General features: G+C 38.9%; 1 protein-coding gene across 1 annotated transcript in view; it reads left to right on the forward strand.

Annotated features, from left to right (window-relative positions):
• Positions 1-17,448, forward strand: part of LOC123976789 (CUB and sushi domain-containing protein 3-like) — a 309,765-nt gene that overhangs the window by 212,056 nt on the left and 80,261 nt on the right. Inside the window, exons 10-18 of the mRNA XM_046059131.1 lie at positions 1,995-2,177; positions 2,463-2,789; positions 4,486-4,680; positions 6,124-6,262; positions 7,034-7,221; positions 7,336-7,524; positions 11,724-11,840; positions 12,246-12,461; positions 15,429-15,617. Coding sequence (XP_045915087.1) covers positions 1,995-2,177; positions 2,463-2,789; positions 4,486-4,680; positions 6,124-6,262; positions 7,034-7,221; positions 7,336-7,524; positions 11,724-11,840; positions 12,246-12,461; positions 15,429-15,617 — 1,743 coding nt within the window. The remainder of the gene's footprint in view (positions 1-1,994; positions 2,178-2,462; positions 2,790-4,485; positions 4,681-6,123; positions 6,263-7,033; positions 7,222-7,335; positions 7,525-11,723; positions 11,841-12,245; positions 12,462-15,428; positions 15,618-17,448) is intronic.

Below are 17,448 nucleotides of genomic sequence, written 5' to 3' on the forward strand. Positions count from 1 at the left end.
TGTGTGTGTGTGTGTGAGTGTCTGTGTGTGTTCAGACCACAAGCTTGCGTGTTAGGCAGGTTGTGATTGGTTGAGTCTGTGGTTCTCATAAAGACGATGTCATGATGGAAATTAATGCAATACATCACAAACGCATGCGCTCGGACACGCACACACACGCACATAGACTAGCACAAAGCACACACCTTTACTTCCTGCCATGGGCCACTCCTGTAAATAATACAGGAAAGCAGGGGCATAAAGGAGAGGAAGGCTGGGGAAATAGTGGGTATATTTCCAGAAATATCATACACAAAATTTTAAAGAGAATGGTGACACAGTGGCACCTTTATATAGAATCAAAGAAGGATCTGTCTAACTTCATGGTCAGACTGAATGTGGGGGAAAAAAGAGGTGTCATGAATACTTGCAAACTCGGGGGAACGAGGTATACAGAAAGAGATTAATACAAACTTGGTCCAGGCTTTGTGAACTAAGAAGTAGAAGCATTTCAAAAAATTCGCCTGACGCAGCAAACCAACAGCCAATCATCTTCAAGGAAGACTATTTAGTTGGTAGTGTATTTCAGTTGGATGATGAGCTCTTGTAGCATGACAGTGTTTCACAGCAGGGAAAGATGACCACTGGGTATTTGAGCGAGGTAACGCTGCATGGTGACGACAAATATTATTGAAATTAAACTCAACATACGTGAGCTGCCAAATATATTCACTTACTCACTTAAGTTAAAAAAATAAATAAATGTGAGTTACAGATTCAAACAGTCTATAATGTTGTATAAAATATAGACAAATAACAAATGATGACTGCCAAAACTAGTATACTAATAGCAATCAATGTGGCTCTAACTTCCTTTGAACATGCAGCTGTATAGAAAAAACACAAATGTGAACACCTGATGATAACAAACTTTAAATAAAAAGAACTTAGTGGTAACCGCTGCTGATACTCCTCCTCAGGTCATTCGGTGCAAGCAAATTAGCAGTGTTTCAACCCTCTGTACTGTATGTTATATCTCTCATTTTCTTAGTTTCTGCATGACCAATGTTATGTAAGTTCTTTGTGACAAATATTTTCTTTTTTATCTCTGAGATGTGACGATTGACTTTGTCTCATAACCAAATAGTGTTACTAACTGTCACAATATAAACCACCTTGATGCCAGTGTTTTTAGTTGTGATTAAGCTTGCTATTCTATTATACCTACCCTATTGTATGTCAGAAGTTATTGCTATACAGTGGCTGAGATATCTATGGATCTATCTAAAATAAACTAGCTTATTAGGTTAGGTCAAGATCCATCCTTAATGATTTGGCCAGAAATATTTATTATTTTTCTTTTGTAAAAAAAACCTGTAAAAAGACCAAAAGTAGCAATGTGTAGACTTCCCCTGCAACTCTCAGCCCCACACCCTCTACTACTACATTTACATTACATTTATTCATTTATCCAAAGCGACTTACAATTGCTAAGCATGTCAGAGGTCGCACACCTCTGGAGCAACTAGGGGTTAAGTGTCTTGCTCAGGGACACATTGGTGGATGTGTCACAATGGGGATTTGAACCCTTGTCTCTCACACCAAAGGAATGTGTGTTAGCCACTGCACCATCACCTCCCCTACTAAAGATATAAATATTTAAAAATGGGTCTCACATATGGACTTTTATTCCTAGAAAAATCTTAAAACAGCTGGGAAATGTAGTTTTTGGTAAACATTACTCAAACAGGAGAAAAGAGTACATTTGTTGGGAACTATTTTCTGCTGCTGATTAAGACAGATTTGGTGCTCTAATGAATATTAACAGCAGCAGGACATTATGTGGAATTGACTCAAAATAAATAGTGCTCAAGTTAATGAAGAAACACGTGAACCAGACCAACTATTTGGCTTATTGATGCACTTTAATAGTTTTTGGACAATAATAGAGGTCTGTGGCACAGAGGAATAACACTCAGATATTAATGTCTCCTTCTGAAACTGTGCCTTTACAGAAATAGACAAGGAGAGTTGTGGCGACCCTGGAACTCCCCTCTATGGAATAAGAGAAGGGGACAGCTTCTTAAATGGAGGAATCCTGAGGTTTGAGTGCCAGTTTGGCTTCGAGCTGATTGGAGAGAAAACTATCTCCTGCCAAGACAACAATCAGTGGTCAGCAAATATCCCCATATGCATATGTAAGTATTAAAATTATTCAGAGATGATTTTCAGGAATATGGCTGCAGAGGGGGAAAAACATGGCATGTGCTCTGCTGTGATGTTGATAACATTCAGTCTGACCTGTCACCATGGTGACAGTACAGAGTTTATTATGGCCTGGAGCAGATGATGACCGATGATGCTGTAGCAATGAATATTTAACAGAAAATTTCTCCTTCTCTCTATTTTTTTTTCATTTCTCCCCACTGTCTGTTTGTCTGACGGTCTCTGTCTGCGTTTCTATACTTCTCTTCCTCCCCTAGTCCCCTGCATGTCCAACTTCACAGCTCCCTCCGGAACTGTCCTCTCCCCAGATTACCCAGAAGGCTATGGGAACAACATGAACTGTGTCTGGCTCATCCAATCAGATCCAGGCTCCAGAATCCACTTGGCATTTAATGACTTTGACCTCGAAGCACCCTACGATTCCCTAACTGTGAAAGATGGAGAGACAAATGATGCCGCTGTCATTGGGAGGTTCTCTGGAGCTGAGAGTCCTTCCCATCTGACGTCCAATACCAACACACTGAGGCTGGAGTTTCAGGCTGATCACTCTATGTCAGGAAGAGGATTTAATATCACATACAGTAGTATGTCATTTTTCTATTTGATTTATTTTCTGCTTTCCTATTGAAATACAGGGACATACCAATTTATTTTGCTCTGCTGCAAAACAGGGTGAAATGTGGCCACAGTATATTGATAAGTTTGATACATGTCTATGGCAGGAAAACGAAGAACAGAAGGATCTTATTTATTTTCTTTAGCAGGAGAATAATTCTGAGTCTGAGGGGTTGTTGTTTTGTTTTGAAGCTATAAAACGGCACTTCTCATATGACAGTATATGAATTTTATGCATGACTTTCAGCCTAGACCTCTAGCGATGTATTTATCCATCCAGCAGGTGCGACCCCCCTCCCACCTCCATCCCTAGTTTGGATTTTCATTTTAGTTAGTTAGCTAATGTACTAATAGTTAGATCAGAATGGAGGCTTCAACAACACAAAGACTTGTTCTGGAAAATATAAAAGACAAACTTCATTGATCCAAGAGGGTCATGTGCTCAACACAGCAGCTAAGAATAGAGGTGTAGGTTGCAGAACAAAGAGGAAAGAAATTTTTTGGCATTGTTTGTTGTCGTACAGAGAGTCATATCCTTTTCATCTCTATGCGTCCAGTACAGAGAGGTCCAGGATGTGTTTAGCCTTGCTTAGCACAAAGACTAGAAACGAGTGGAAACAGTTAGCCTAGTTCCGTCAGATGTGAAACAATACACCTTCCAAAAACTTTCAAATTGCCTTTTTTAAACATCATACCTTGTGTCAAAATAGAAACCAAGACATTAGTGTTTTAGGAGCAGTTAACATCTCAGGAGTTCTGTCTTCATTGTGAAGTTGTCAGCTGGGCAAACTTTTGTAATTGATCAAAACCCAGGTGAGTCTTAGATGCATTGATGACTAGCTTGCTAGACAACAGGATACAACATGTACAGTAAATAGGAGTTTTGGATTTGTTGGAAGGCGTATTTGTTCATTTCTGATGGTGGCGAACTGTTTGCCCCGGCTTGCAGTCTTTGAGCTAATTTAAGCTAAACACGTCTCTATACCAGACAAACAGAAATGGAAATTGATATTGATCTTCTCATCTGACTGTGGGTTTGATGGCAGACATATTACCCAAAATGTTGAAGTGTTCTGTCCGCACATTTCCTCACAGTGTATCTGCGATTTCAGCTCACACCATTTTATTTTTTGGGTGACTGCATTCGTCATTTTTAAATCTCTTTATCATCTGATTACACTGGATTGCTTCAACTGGCAAAACACGGGCATATTTAGGTTGGGCCTATACAGCCTTCTTAATCTGATGAGCCAGAACATATCTCAAAGCAGACATGCTCACATGACTTTTATCACAAGTTATATTGCTTAGATCCAACCCACGCACAGTGAAAATATATTGTAGCATGAGAAATGAGCATATGAGCAAAGATATAGAAAGTCAGAGCGGGAATATAGGACAGACAGATTACAGGAGAAATTTATAGACGTTTTCCTTGCCAGGACTGAACTCTAAAGACGTCACGTTGCAGCCATAGATCTATATGATTAGTTCTCAGAAATTTCATCAAAATGATGACCAAATGTAGCCTGTGAGTGCTCGTTAAGTATAGGTCTCATATTCTTTAATAACATTTCTTGTGTGTGTGTGTCTCTCTCTGTGAGCGTCTAGTCTCCAATATATTCCTCCTCATATCTGTGTCTCCTTGTAACTTTTTTAACGCAGCATTTGGCCATAATGAATGCCCAGACCCTGGCATTCCCATCAACGCTCGCCGCTTTGGAGACAGCTTCCAGCTTGGCAGCTCTATCTCTGTGGTCTGCGAGGATGGTTTTATCAAAACCCAAGGAACCGAGACAATCTCCTGTCAGTTAGAAAAAGGAAAAGTCATGTGGAGTGGGCCCATCCCTAAGTGTGAAGGTAAATATTGACGAGATTGCTGATTCAATTAATAACTACGGAACAATATCTCATCCAATAAACCATCATTTCTACAGCATAAAGACTTGGGAGGTGGAAATTAGAGGGAAAAATACATGAAGGTGGCCAGTAAACCCAAATATCCAAGGAAAGCCACAGTTAAACATTGTTAGATATAATTATTAAGTATGTTATAAAAGTTAGAAAACACCATGACCCCGTCCTTCAAAAGTTAAAGTGAAGTATGTTATTGTTTATATAATGATATCCATTTCACACCATAACACTGCCATTTATCATTCATATACAATAAGAATAATTATATTAATATTTAGAAATATAATAATTTTTCAAGGTGGCATTAGCGCACAGTGTAATTAAAAGCTTGTATGGAAGAACAGAAACATAGAAATATAAATTTACCTGTTAATCTAAAATGGAATATATAAGTAATTTAGTTCCAACAGGAGATATAATTAATTTCAGATACTTCAGAACATAGCTACTGTTGACAGAACTGTTGATGGTAAAAGGAAAGGCTGTGTTAATTGTGTTCCGGGTCATTTAATGTCTCCAGATCCGTGGTAGCTAATGTATGTCTATAACTTCTTGGATAGAAAATCCACTCACTTGTATTTAGCAAATTGACTTCAAGCACGAGGTTAAACTCTAAAAAAGATCAAATTCAAAAGAAGAGCAGAACAGAATGGCTCCTGGCTAATGTAACCTTCTGATAACGGTTAAAATCTGCTTAAAAATTCTCATTTATAGTTATGAATGATGGCAATGAATATGCTGGTTCATGTTCCTTTAATTAATTTATATTTGCAATGTAGTTTGCATTTAATGGCATCTTTACAGTATGTTGAGTGCAATTAAATATTTATCTTACTTTAATAATTAAGGATAATACTGAATAAGACAGGGAACTGTATAATGATCAGTCTTTTGGTTACAGTATGTTTAATGCTGTCCTATCAATAGTTGTGTTTTAGCTTCTTTGTCATAGGCAACAGTTTGCTACCATACCATATATCAGTGTTGTGTTACAACTTGTTGTGTTGCCACCCAAGTGGCCATAAAAGTCAAGCCTAAAAACCTACATATATATTTAATAAAGAAACTAAATCAAAAGGAATCATATTGTCTTAAGACTGATCACGTGAGGAGGAGGTCTCCAGTAGGACTGTAGCTAGTTATCCAAAGTAACTGTAAAATCATGGTCTGCTATTGTTTAATTGTGTAATCAGAGTATGCTTCTTGAATTCAGTGGTTCATCAGGAGGTTTACTGTTACAGAAAACCAACTTTCAAACAAGAATATTGACTGAATAAAAGTTTTATTCTAGTTTTGATACAAATAAAGGGCACAGCTTCAACCCTTTTATTTCTCTCCTTTATATCTTCTGTAACTTCACTCTTTTTGCCTCCTCTCCTCCTCCAGCCCCATGTGGAGGCCACTATTCAGCCCCGAATGGAGTGATTCTTTCTCCTGGGTGGCCTGGTTACTATAAAGATTCCCTCAGCTGTGAGTGGGTGATTGAATCAGAACCTGGACGCTCCATTAAAATCACATTTGACAGGTGGGTGGCATAATTCTGTGATTCTGCATATTTTCAAGACTCTCAGGGCTCTGAACGGGCAGAAGTGTGCAGATTCTTCAGAATCACTATCAATTATTTCTGACAAGCAAAGATTTACAAGACTTGAAGTTTATGGGGATTCACCAAGAATATAATAATCATCTTTTAAATTTCATAGACCCTATAATTAATAGTGGATTGTACAGTGAGGCCGGGTTATATTTTGGTTTATGTTATATGTTCTTGGAGCTGTGAACTGGTGATAGAAGCAAGGCTTTTGAGGATCCTATAAAATCATTTTTCATTGGTTTGAGTTTCTGTTTCAGTTTTATTTCATTGTAAAGTGCATTTAACAATATTGATAGAGGGCTTAACAGACTGGACCTCTTAAACTTTTTTTCCCCCTGTCTTCCTGCTGCACGTAAACTTTAACAAAAAAAACATATACAGAAAGTATACATTTCATATAGGATGTAGAGTCAGAAGTTTTTAAGGACCAGTTGGTCATCAAAGTGATTCAAGTGACCTTATGAGCTTTCAGTTCAAGCACCTCAAAAGGAATATACTGCTAGAACAACAACATCTTTATGCTGCCTTGACAAGCTCTCACTGTAATGTTTGCATATGAAGGCTGCAAACAGATCCAGCATTATGTGAAGAACATTAGCTTGAACATTTGCCTTGTCTTGTGTTGTCCTAATTGTTTCACTTACACTTTAAGGCTTTGGGTTTTTTTTTTAAGTGTGATGTTCTGATATTGTTGTCTCACAGATTCCAGACAGAGCTGGGTTATGATTTTCTGGAGATCCATGATGGGCCAAACCTCCTGTCTCCTCTGGTTGGCTCCTTTAATGGTACCCAGGTGCCCCAGTTCCTGTTTAGCAGCAGCAACTTTCTTTATCTGCTGTTTACCACCGATAACAGCCGATCAAATGCTGGCTTCAAAATATTATATGAAAGTAAGTCAGAAACAAATGCATCTGTGAGTTTCTGATTAGGCAGATCAAACTTAAGATAAACGTCTAGTTTTATGTGTGTTCATACTATTAAGACATCTGATTTTTTTTTTTCAGGCGTTACAGTGGACAGCTACTCATGCCTAGACCCTGGTATCCCTGTCAATGGTATTCGCTATGGACAGGATTTCTCCATCGGGTCCACTGTATCATTTGGTTGTGATTCTGGCTACAGACTCAGCCATGAGGAGCCGCTAGTATGTGAGAAGAACCACTGGTGGAGCCACCCCTTACCTACATGTGACGGTAAGTACCCTGCTGCAGCCGACCTTCATAAACATGAGATGGCATGTTTAAATAAGTAATGAAATGTTCAAATTAATCTCCAAACTATTGTATACAGACTTAGATAAGACTGCCATGCCTTTTTAGATAATGTATGTTGATAACTTACTAACCTGACAACCTAAACATCATCATCCTCTGCTCTGTATAATTGATCATTAGATGTACAAAAAACAAAAACAAAATAGAGGCAGAGACCCTTTCATCCTCAAAACGTTACAGCATTGACTTAGTTTTATTTTACTTACATTATTATATGATCACTATATTTACCACCAATACATTAAATTCACACAACATTTCACCTGGATGTTGGTGCCGAGACTGTGTGTGATCACATCCTGACATGACATGGCAGAAGGTCAACGTGACTGCAGTCCTGCTAATGATGTCACTGAAGATTGAAAAGTGAAGTGGCCACTTCTCAAAAATGAGATTCCTTTTTACCAAATAATGCATTTTATAACTTGTTCTTTTTTCAGAGAGACTTAACTAAACATTTCTGAGACAAAATTAGAATGTTTAGTTGATAGAAAAGGATACAAAGAAGCAGAGGTGTGTGAAAAAGATCCGCGGTGGCGCCCTCCATCCTTAAATGGGGAGCTGAGTCATATAGAACATGTTGTTCTGCGACAAAACCACTGGTTGAATCTCACACGCGCGCGCACACGCGCGCACGCACACACACCTGGGTGTACGCCGGGGCAATTTGCTGTGAAGGCTGCTGTGGCTGATAGGGGATGATTTGAGGAGAAGATTAGAGATCTGTGGCTATGTACTGTGTGTGTGTGTGTGTGTGTGTGTGTGTGTGTGTGCGCGCACGCGCGCATGTGTAATGTCAGCACATATACGTGTGTGCGCGCATGTGTAATGTCAGCACATATACGTGTGTGTGTGTGTGTGTGTGTATGGGGTGCTTTTATCCATGTGCCTCCTGTCACCTCCTCTCCTGTGTGAACCTGTGAACACAGAGAGGTTTGAGGTAAGGTTGACGAGAGCCTGTGTTGGCTGTCACCTCCTCTCTCTTCTCTCTCAAATCAAGGAAGGGGGTGGGGGGCTTGGTCTCTCTCATTCCAATCTTGGTGAAGCAGAAGAGGAGGGGGAAAGGAGAGATGCGGCACTGCTGCATCAGTTTTGTGGCGGCTTGCTTGATTTGGCTTGTTGGCTCATTCACTTATTAACCACATTTGAATTGCACAGTTCCAGGGAATGGCAGTGGTTTCCTCCGAGGAGGCAGTTGAGCATATAAGCATCAAGCACTCTGCCTGGAATTTGTGGGATTGAATGCCATTAGACTGTGTTTACGAAGTATGTTCCTATAGAAATATAGAAACTATTTTCTTCTGTGGTTGGTGAGGAATGGTCTACCCTGATGATCACCTAGTACATGATGTATTCTAGTAGGACACAGGCAGCCGACTCAGCCCTGGAAAATGTTGCAGAAATCAAATGTTGTTCATACTTGTCTTAGAAAACATGAAAATAGCAATATTCCTTAATTTTTTGTAGTGATATGTGAAATTTAAGACACAATGACAAGATTATTGCATCAGCTAAACAGACAGAATTAATTACTAGATTTTGAAAAATACCCAAATAATTTATTTACTGTTTATATTTAAAGAATGACCTCAATAAACCAGGCTGGGGGATTCCGTTACATGAATTTAAATTAATCATAGTATGATTTAAATGATCTTGTCAACCTTTTTTTGGAGTACAGAAATAGATTTTTCAGTGGAACCCAACTTCATTTAAATGAAGGAGAGAATGGAGAAAGACCTCCGAATGGATAGAGGTGGAGGAAAAGACGAGATGGAAGGAGATCTAAAAGAAAGATAGAAAGAGAATGAGAAGGAGATAGAGGGAAAGAAACTGGCAGAGATAGAGATGTAATGCAGTGTTTCAAATTGCTCACATAGCTCAGCATTCAACATTAAGAGCTTCCTGGCAGAAAAGTATTAATAATTAATAGTACTGTGTGTGTGTGTGTGTGTGTGCGCGCACATGCAAGCTTTGTGTGTCAGGCTGTGTGTATACAGTATGTGTGTATTTGTTTAGTTTAAAAAATATTCATACTCCTCACCTTTGTTTCAGGGATGCTGATGTTGTAAAAACTCTGGTGGTTGAGAGTAAAGATACTGATGCTCTGTTGTAGTTCGAGAACATTTTCAATGTCTGACTGGCCTGTTTTATATGGTTGTAGCGGGGTCACCATTGCAGAGGGTATGTACACGTTGTAGTCTGGGCTGCAGTTCTGAGAGTTGACATGGTTAATTGTCATCCTGAAGGAAAGTTCTGCAGAACTTTCAGGTTTGACCTTCTCCCAGCTGCTCTGCCACCGTTGCACTTTTGAGGTAATGTTATGACATTTTATAGGTTCATTTTAAGGAAATGACAGGCCGGTCGGCCAGCTATAAGATGAACCAACTGGAGCGAGCAGAAATGAAGCACCTTGCAACACATGCATGCATTAGTATGCATCGAATGAGCAACAGATTTTTGGACCTGGTCTCAACTCTGAGCCCCTCTGTGCGAGCATAGGTCTCTTACTGCATAACAATGTGCACAGCTGAACCATGTGCAGAACTTGCAGGGTCATCCTGAGGCTGTACTGTAAGATTCAAAATGTTTTGAGTAGAAATACCTGCGCTGCTTCGCTGCTTTGAATATCACTGCTTTGAATCACTTAAAATCCAACTGTATTAACAGAAATTGTTTTTTCAGAAACAAAAGACATTTCACGGATGTTGCCCACTATGCAGCTTGTGAATTGTGTGGTTGTGTAAACTACCTTAAATAACATTCAAGCATTTGTTTTTCTTGAGATTTTATTTCATGTCTCAGTTTTCTGCCTCAAAACAATTTTTAGCTCAGAGACTGTGCATCCCAAAGCAACAAAATCTTGCAAATTGGTTTCAATTTCCCCATACTTCTCAGTAAAAGAATGTACACTTATTGTCCAGATGGTCTCTTGTTATATAACAATAAACTTTGCATTTTAACCAGTGACTCCCATTACTCCAATAATGTCGTTTTCTAAACTTTTTTTTCAAATTACTTGGCTCACAACATAACCACTTCATATATATCTTGATTTTGAGTTGGTTTTATGCAGAACCTATGATTGCTATTAATGGTAAAAACAACATATTTCAATTCCAAACATTCAAATCCAGACAAATATGTATTTACAAAGTGGCATTAAAATGTGATTGATCAAGTTTGATCATGCCCAGTAATACACTTATGAGGACAGTATTGTATGGGATACACTAAATTAACAGCATGGAGCAAGTTTCAGCTAATTATGAGAGCAGAGAAGCTGAAGTGTACCTTTTGTTCTTTTGGAGAGAGGTGCTATCATTCACCTTCAGTGTATCTACATCTAAAAGAGATTTTGTATGTCCGCAGAAAGCTCCTCTGAAGCCCCGGCTACTCAGAGTGCTACCCTAATTATGCGAGAGCTGTTTCTGTCTGGTGACCATGCCACTCACAACATGACACTGTCATCATTGCTGCCTCATTTACTGACCTACAATAGATGTGTTTAAGAGCTGTCTTCTATTTATTAAAGTGAAACAACTAAAAATAAGTTTGCATAATTCAAATACCAGCAATTACACTGATAAATTTCTTTAAACATAATCACAGTATTGTCAATTGCTCAGCATTATGCGCTGTCAAAATACAGTATATAAGGAATGACCAGAATCACCTATGCAGTTAATCATTGTCAGGCTTTAGTTAGTTTCAGGGACATTAAACTATATCAAAATTTATCCTTATTTATAATTCCAGTGGGAGTCGGATTTTACATCATTTATATCATTATTTTATGTCTGTGCAACAGTGGGAGGAATAAATCAGAAAACTGGAATTTCACAGCTGTCAATGCATACAGACCTTTCTACCCACAAGTTTTAAAGGGTCTCTCTGTATCCATCTCTGTCTGTCTCTCCTTCTCTCGTAGCATTTGTTTGTGGGTATGCGTGTGTGTATCTACTCTAGAAGTGGTACGGGGAAACATTATCTGTTTTAGCTATCAAAAATCTGATGCTAACCTCTCTCCTTCTGTCCCCTGTCTCTGCGCATCTCTCTCTCTCTCTCTCTCTCTCTCTCACTCTGCCCCACTACTCTGTCTTTCTCAATCTATCCAGCTCTATGTGGTGGGGATGTTAGAGGTCCCTGGGGAACCATCCTTAGTCCTGGCTATCCAGACAGCTACCCTTCATCTCTCAACTGTACCTGGACTGTTGAAGTCAGCCACGGGAAAGGCAAGAGACACACACTGATTCACACTCCTTAATAGAGAGAGACAGAGTGAGAGACAGTAGCAAGTAGCAAACACATTAGAGCAGCTACTGCTATACTGCAACTACAAACTTGTATTACATTATATTTCTTAGTGTTCTTTATGGTTTATAGAATATTCAGAGGGGCATATTTACATTCATATTTATATTTATGGCTTTAGTTAGTGCCAATATAGAGAGAAGTTGGTATGTGATCACTTTTAAAATGTTATCAGCCCATAATTTGAGTCTGCTGTAATCCCACTGTAAAATGATTTATGCTTTGTTCAATTATTTCATGGTTGCATATTGATGAGCTAGGAATAAAGTAAACTTCTATAGATTCTCTCTGTTATCCATCTACTCATCTGTTTGTGTCTCTAACAGGAGTCCAGTTTCAGTTCAATTCTTTTCATCTGGAGGACCAGCATGACTACCTCTTGGTTACTGAGAACGGGAGTTTCCTGCAACCACTGGCTCGCCTGACCGGCAATGAGTTGCCTAGCAACATCAATGCTGGTCTCTATGGCAACTTCAAAGCCCAGCTACGATTCATCTCTGACTTTTCCATTTCATATGAGGGCTTCAACATATCTTTCTCTGGTAATTTACTTGACTATAGTCATATTGTATTATTATACTGCAACAAGGTCTAGATTCAATTTGCCCTGAATTTAGACAATCCAAGAAGTTGATTTTTCTCTCTTACTTCTCACACTGGATCAATTCAGAGTAATACTGCAGGCTGTATAAAGTTTATAAATCCAAACCAGGATAAATGCAAAACAGTGAAGGTAGACACCTAGTATCAATTTTGCATGAACAGTGTTAAGCATGGCCTTCACCTTAGAGACTCATGGAGGGAGGATCCAAGACACCACAGTAAAATTTCTCTTTAAAGAGAAGACAGCAGAGCAACATTTCTGCCAGAATAAAGACAGTTACATTCTCTTAAAATTAATTGTGGTAAATGATCAGTCTCAGCTTTACCTCAGGTAGTAAAGTTACTAAGGAAATGTTGTTAAGTTAATTTATATAGCACCTTATCACAGGGTGCTTCAAAATAAGTACATAAAAAACTAACATACATAAAATACAGACACTATAGAAGTAAAGGAAACTAAACAAAAGTGGATATAAAGTGGTGAGTCTTTAGCTGCTTTTTAAAGGTGTCCTCAGCGTCCACATGTCTTACAGTCTGACCGGCCACAGCACAAACTTCTTTTGTTTAAAGCATGGCGTTAGGTACAATTTACAATGCCTGATCAGAACATCTCAGTGATCTGGTGATATAGAGCTGAATTAGCTCACTAATGTAGGCGGGTGCCTGACCTTGCAGAACTCAAAAATGATCAAAAGGATCTTCAAATGGATCATCCAACAAATGATTAAAGAGACACCCATTTTTTCTTCACCTTAGGGATAAGGCTGACTAGAGCATATTATGAACAATTTTATTAGGATTAAATGCTCTGAGGTAATTTCCCATCCTGCTTTTGATTGAGGTTAGGCAATTATGAAAAAATAAAAAAGTCTTGATGATTGAATTAGATCTGCATAATTGTGGTAAAATATACATTTAATGAGTAACTGGACCAAGTCTTAGAGTCCAAATTCCTGTCAATTTGCTGGTGACAACTTGTGTAGTGCTGATGCACCATTGCACTATATGCTGTATACATGCTGCATTACAGCTGACTTAATCAACCAGCTGTAAAGTTGGTTTAGTCAGTGTTTAATGAGATTTAGAGGCTAGTACAGAAATGTTTTCCCTCCTTATAAAATGTTGTGTGTAGTGTAGTAACTCTTCAGTGCTACTAAAGAATGTAAACAAAAATATGTTTACTGAAGAATGTAAACAAAATAGGACCCAAAACAGAGCCTTGGGGGACACCACGAGTCAGAGTCACCTACATTTGCCAGCTTATATCAATCAGTGTACAGTGATAAACACTGTCAAAAGCTGCAGTAAAGTCCAGCAAAACACAGTGCATCAGGATATCATTGGAGATTTTGACAAGAGCTTTTTCAGTGGCCTGCAACCAACAAGCATCAATGGCTGAAAATTGTCAAGAATACCACTTTTTCTAAAACCTTTGCTTTAAATGGCAGTTTAGAAATAGGCCAATAGCTTGTGGTATCGATTCTGCTTTACAGGGAGTCTTGGGTACATTTTGTTGACTTTAAAACTCCAGCAACGCTTGTATTTTGATCTCTTCAGACCTTTCCCATTCTCCATGCACCTCGGGAGTAGGTTAAATTGGGCCGGAAGTCTGTACTCTGCTTCTAAATTTTGGTGACTTCACATGTCCCACATGTGAACAGTTTCACAAAACCCTACATGGCCCCCCAACGCAACACTATTGCTGTGTTAAGTGAATATTTTACTCTCAATCTTCCTCTAAACAGAGATATTTCACCACTGATCTCGAGGACTACCCATAAAACCTTGTGAATAGCTCAAGAAAAAAAGCTTAACAGAGGAGAGAGGTTACACAACATTAAACTGAATGTAATCTGCCATTAAACAACACAAGATGAAAAAAGAAGAGATGGAGATGAACTCCTTGTGGTGTTGTGAGAACAAGTGCTGTCCCAATCCACCCTCTTCTAAAATTAAGGAAAGGGTTCTGGGGCAGAATAAAGACAAAGTCCAAGGCTATATCTGCCACTCATAAATCGAGATCATTTCCTTAACTGCCACTTCCATGCTCTCTTATTGACTCTGGATAAGGAGCAGTTGAATCTGAGTCTACTCTGAGGGACTATTTACCGCGTCCCAGATGGCATAAGCTGATACTCAGAATGTAACACATGGGAGGTGTCACCAGAGACGTGACTTGCCAATCTCAACATGCTCAACAGGCTGTGTCATCCTGCAGCACACTCTGAAATACCCATCACATCATCAGTCTAAGCCCACTGGAAATAAATCCCCTGCTGTACCAAGCTAAACACAAAATCAGCAAGTGCGTTTCAGGACACAGTGGATTCAACTATGTTTGTACTAATTGCAACAAATGTAAAAGCGTTCTCATGCACGATTATATTTTAGTGGACTTCATTTTCAAGAGTTTTTTTAACACAAAAGTTATTGAATTATTGAAAAGGGTTTCTTCATAAAGAGAGCGATCATGGCCATGAGCTGTTCACATGTTTCAGTTAACATTTAATGGTTATGTTGTTGGTTTTATTTGAGATATTAGAGTGGATTTTCCAGGAGTTTGAGAGTGATGGGTATTGATTTGTTGCTTTAACACCATTAGTTGAGGACACTCAAATTGCATAACCCTTCACTTACTCTTATGGCACTTAGGCAACACTCAAATTTGAGTGTGGTTCACAAAATCACTAAATAAAACACATATTTTAAAATATATTAAAGTTTTCTAGTTATTATATAATTCTACTGCATGTATAAGATAAATCAGCCTAGATCATTTATTTTCTGGACTTGGTTTTTAGGCAGAAGCGTAGAGAGGGCAGATTTCACTGCAGACCCATCAGGGTGTATTTGTCATATTTATTCATATGTGTGTTATGTATTCGACTTCACTTTATTTTCTGCAGAATATACTTTGGAGCCTTGTGAGGACCCTGGGATGCCTCGGTTCGGCAGGAGAAACGGCTACAGTTTTGGCATTGGAGACACTTTGTCTTTTTCCTGCAATATGGGATACCGCCTAGAGGGGGCGCCGGAGTTAATCTGCCTGGGAGGAGGGCGGAGAATGTGGAGCTCGCCTTTACCGAGATGTGTCGGTATGTAGCAATATTTATGCACATTTTATTTTAGTGGTGAAAAGAATAAATTTTTCGAGTTTTGTTGCTTTTTCGTTGCCAAGAAAAGCTTCTAAAGACATTTGACATTTGGAATTGTACATGTCACATTTTCTGTCACCAAGCACTGTAAACTGCAAGTGGTTCACATATAGCATTTTCCTATGTAAAGTGCACCTGTTCAAAGAAATACCAAGCTGTGTTTATGTTGAACCTTACAAACTGTCTTGCTAGCAATTACTGAAATTGTCAAACAACTGTAATTAGTTTGTCCTCTATTGTTATCATTACAGTGAAGTCACTGTGTATTACCTTCTCTATTATTTCCTGTTTCACAGGACAAATAAGATCAGAGTTATATAACAGATGATGGAAAATAACCCATAGTAACCAGTAAACATGTTGAGCTGCTTTGCTGCTGATCTGTAATAAAAACAAATAGGAGCTGGCTAAGTGAAATGGAAAGGATTTCCAATTATCAACAAGGATGTTCGTTTGCGTTCAGCTCCCCATTCCGCACCTGCGCAAAACATTTATATTGTTACAGTTCCTAATCCAAGTAACGCTGCGCTACTGAATGCACCATCCCTGACCTGAATGCGCGACTGCGCTGCAGCTCAGCGGCACCGGACATTATGTTGTTCAAGTCAGCTGAAGAATGGAGAACAGGGAGAGAGAGGTATTGTGTCACAGTCTAAGATGCAAAGAACATTGTTGTAAACTTTGTGCGACCAGCAAAAAGCTTTTAACCGCGAACAATTCTACATTTATACTTAGGCTAATTGAAGCATCAGCTAAAGCAGCACAGCAACGTGAAACTCCGAAAGAAACTCCGGCCGTACTGCCCGTGATGCTCATCTCATACTCATCGGGAGGGAATGGCGTTAGGCATCATCCAGTAATAGCCTAAGTAGAGTAGCTAATATTACTTTTTAAGGAGTAACCTATACCTAGTAGGTAATAGCTAGGCTATATTATTTCTGAGTAACTGGCCCAACACTGAGTTGATAATAAGGATCGGATAAATTGGGTATGTTTTGATTATTGCTTGCAGGTCTACTGTTTACTTTGACTTTGTTGTGGATTGATCAATCATACAGGCTATATAGGCTACACTTTGGTGTATGAATGGTTGCTTTTTAAGTTGTTCTTATGTTAAAGGTTTTGGCAAGTTATAAATTAATTTCTTATGAATTATTTTGACAGGGTTTATATACCGTGAGGTAACCATGGCAACGGCTTCTGTGTAACCGTCGCGATCCCGTGAAACTGTTGCGGTCATTCTAGTCTCACGCACACGCCCGCGCGCTGCCAGAGTTGAAATGTCATGTCAAACCTTTTCGTTTATCAATAGATGAAGACTGATGTGGCTGTTTGATCTGAGTTTCCTGAATAATATAACCGTTTCTTTAACAGTCAGGCCACCAGGTCTTAAACAGGCAGCGACCTTCGCTGCTGTCTCTTATTCATTAAAAATAATCTATTAACTTCTACTGAACTAATGTGAAAGTTAGTAGTTATATTATTTAGTTACAGACTCAATTATTTCATGTTGCATGTTGCACATTTAGCTGTTGAAGTTTGGTAAAAAATGAATACAAAATCATAATTAGGCTAGAGAGGTTAGACAGGTTGCGATGTCATAGTGTATTAGACACTTGTCTTTGTTTCCCACTGCAACACATCCACCAAATACGTTATAGTCATAGGTCCTGCTTTACCATCCATGTTGTAATAGAGCCGCCGGCAGTTTTATCGGGGTGTGGGGGGGGACTCAGTATATTTTCTTGCTTTTTTGCCCTTTGCCAATCAC

This window comes from Micropterus dolomieu, linkage group LG09, assembly GCF_021292245.1.
Source record: "Micropterus dolomieu isolate WLL.071019.BEF.003 ecotype Adirondacks linkage group LG09, ASM2129224v1, whole genome shotgun sequence".
Lineage (NCBI taxonomy): Eukaryota > Metazoa > Chordata > Actinopteri > Centrarchiformes > Centrarchidae > Micropterus > Micropterus dolomieu.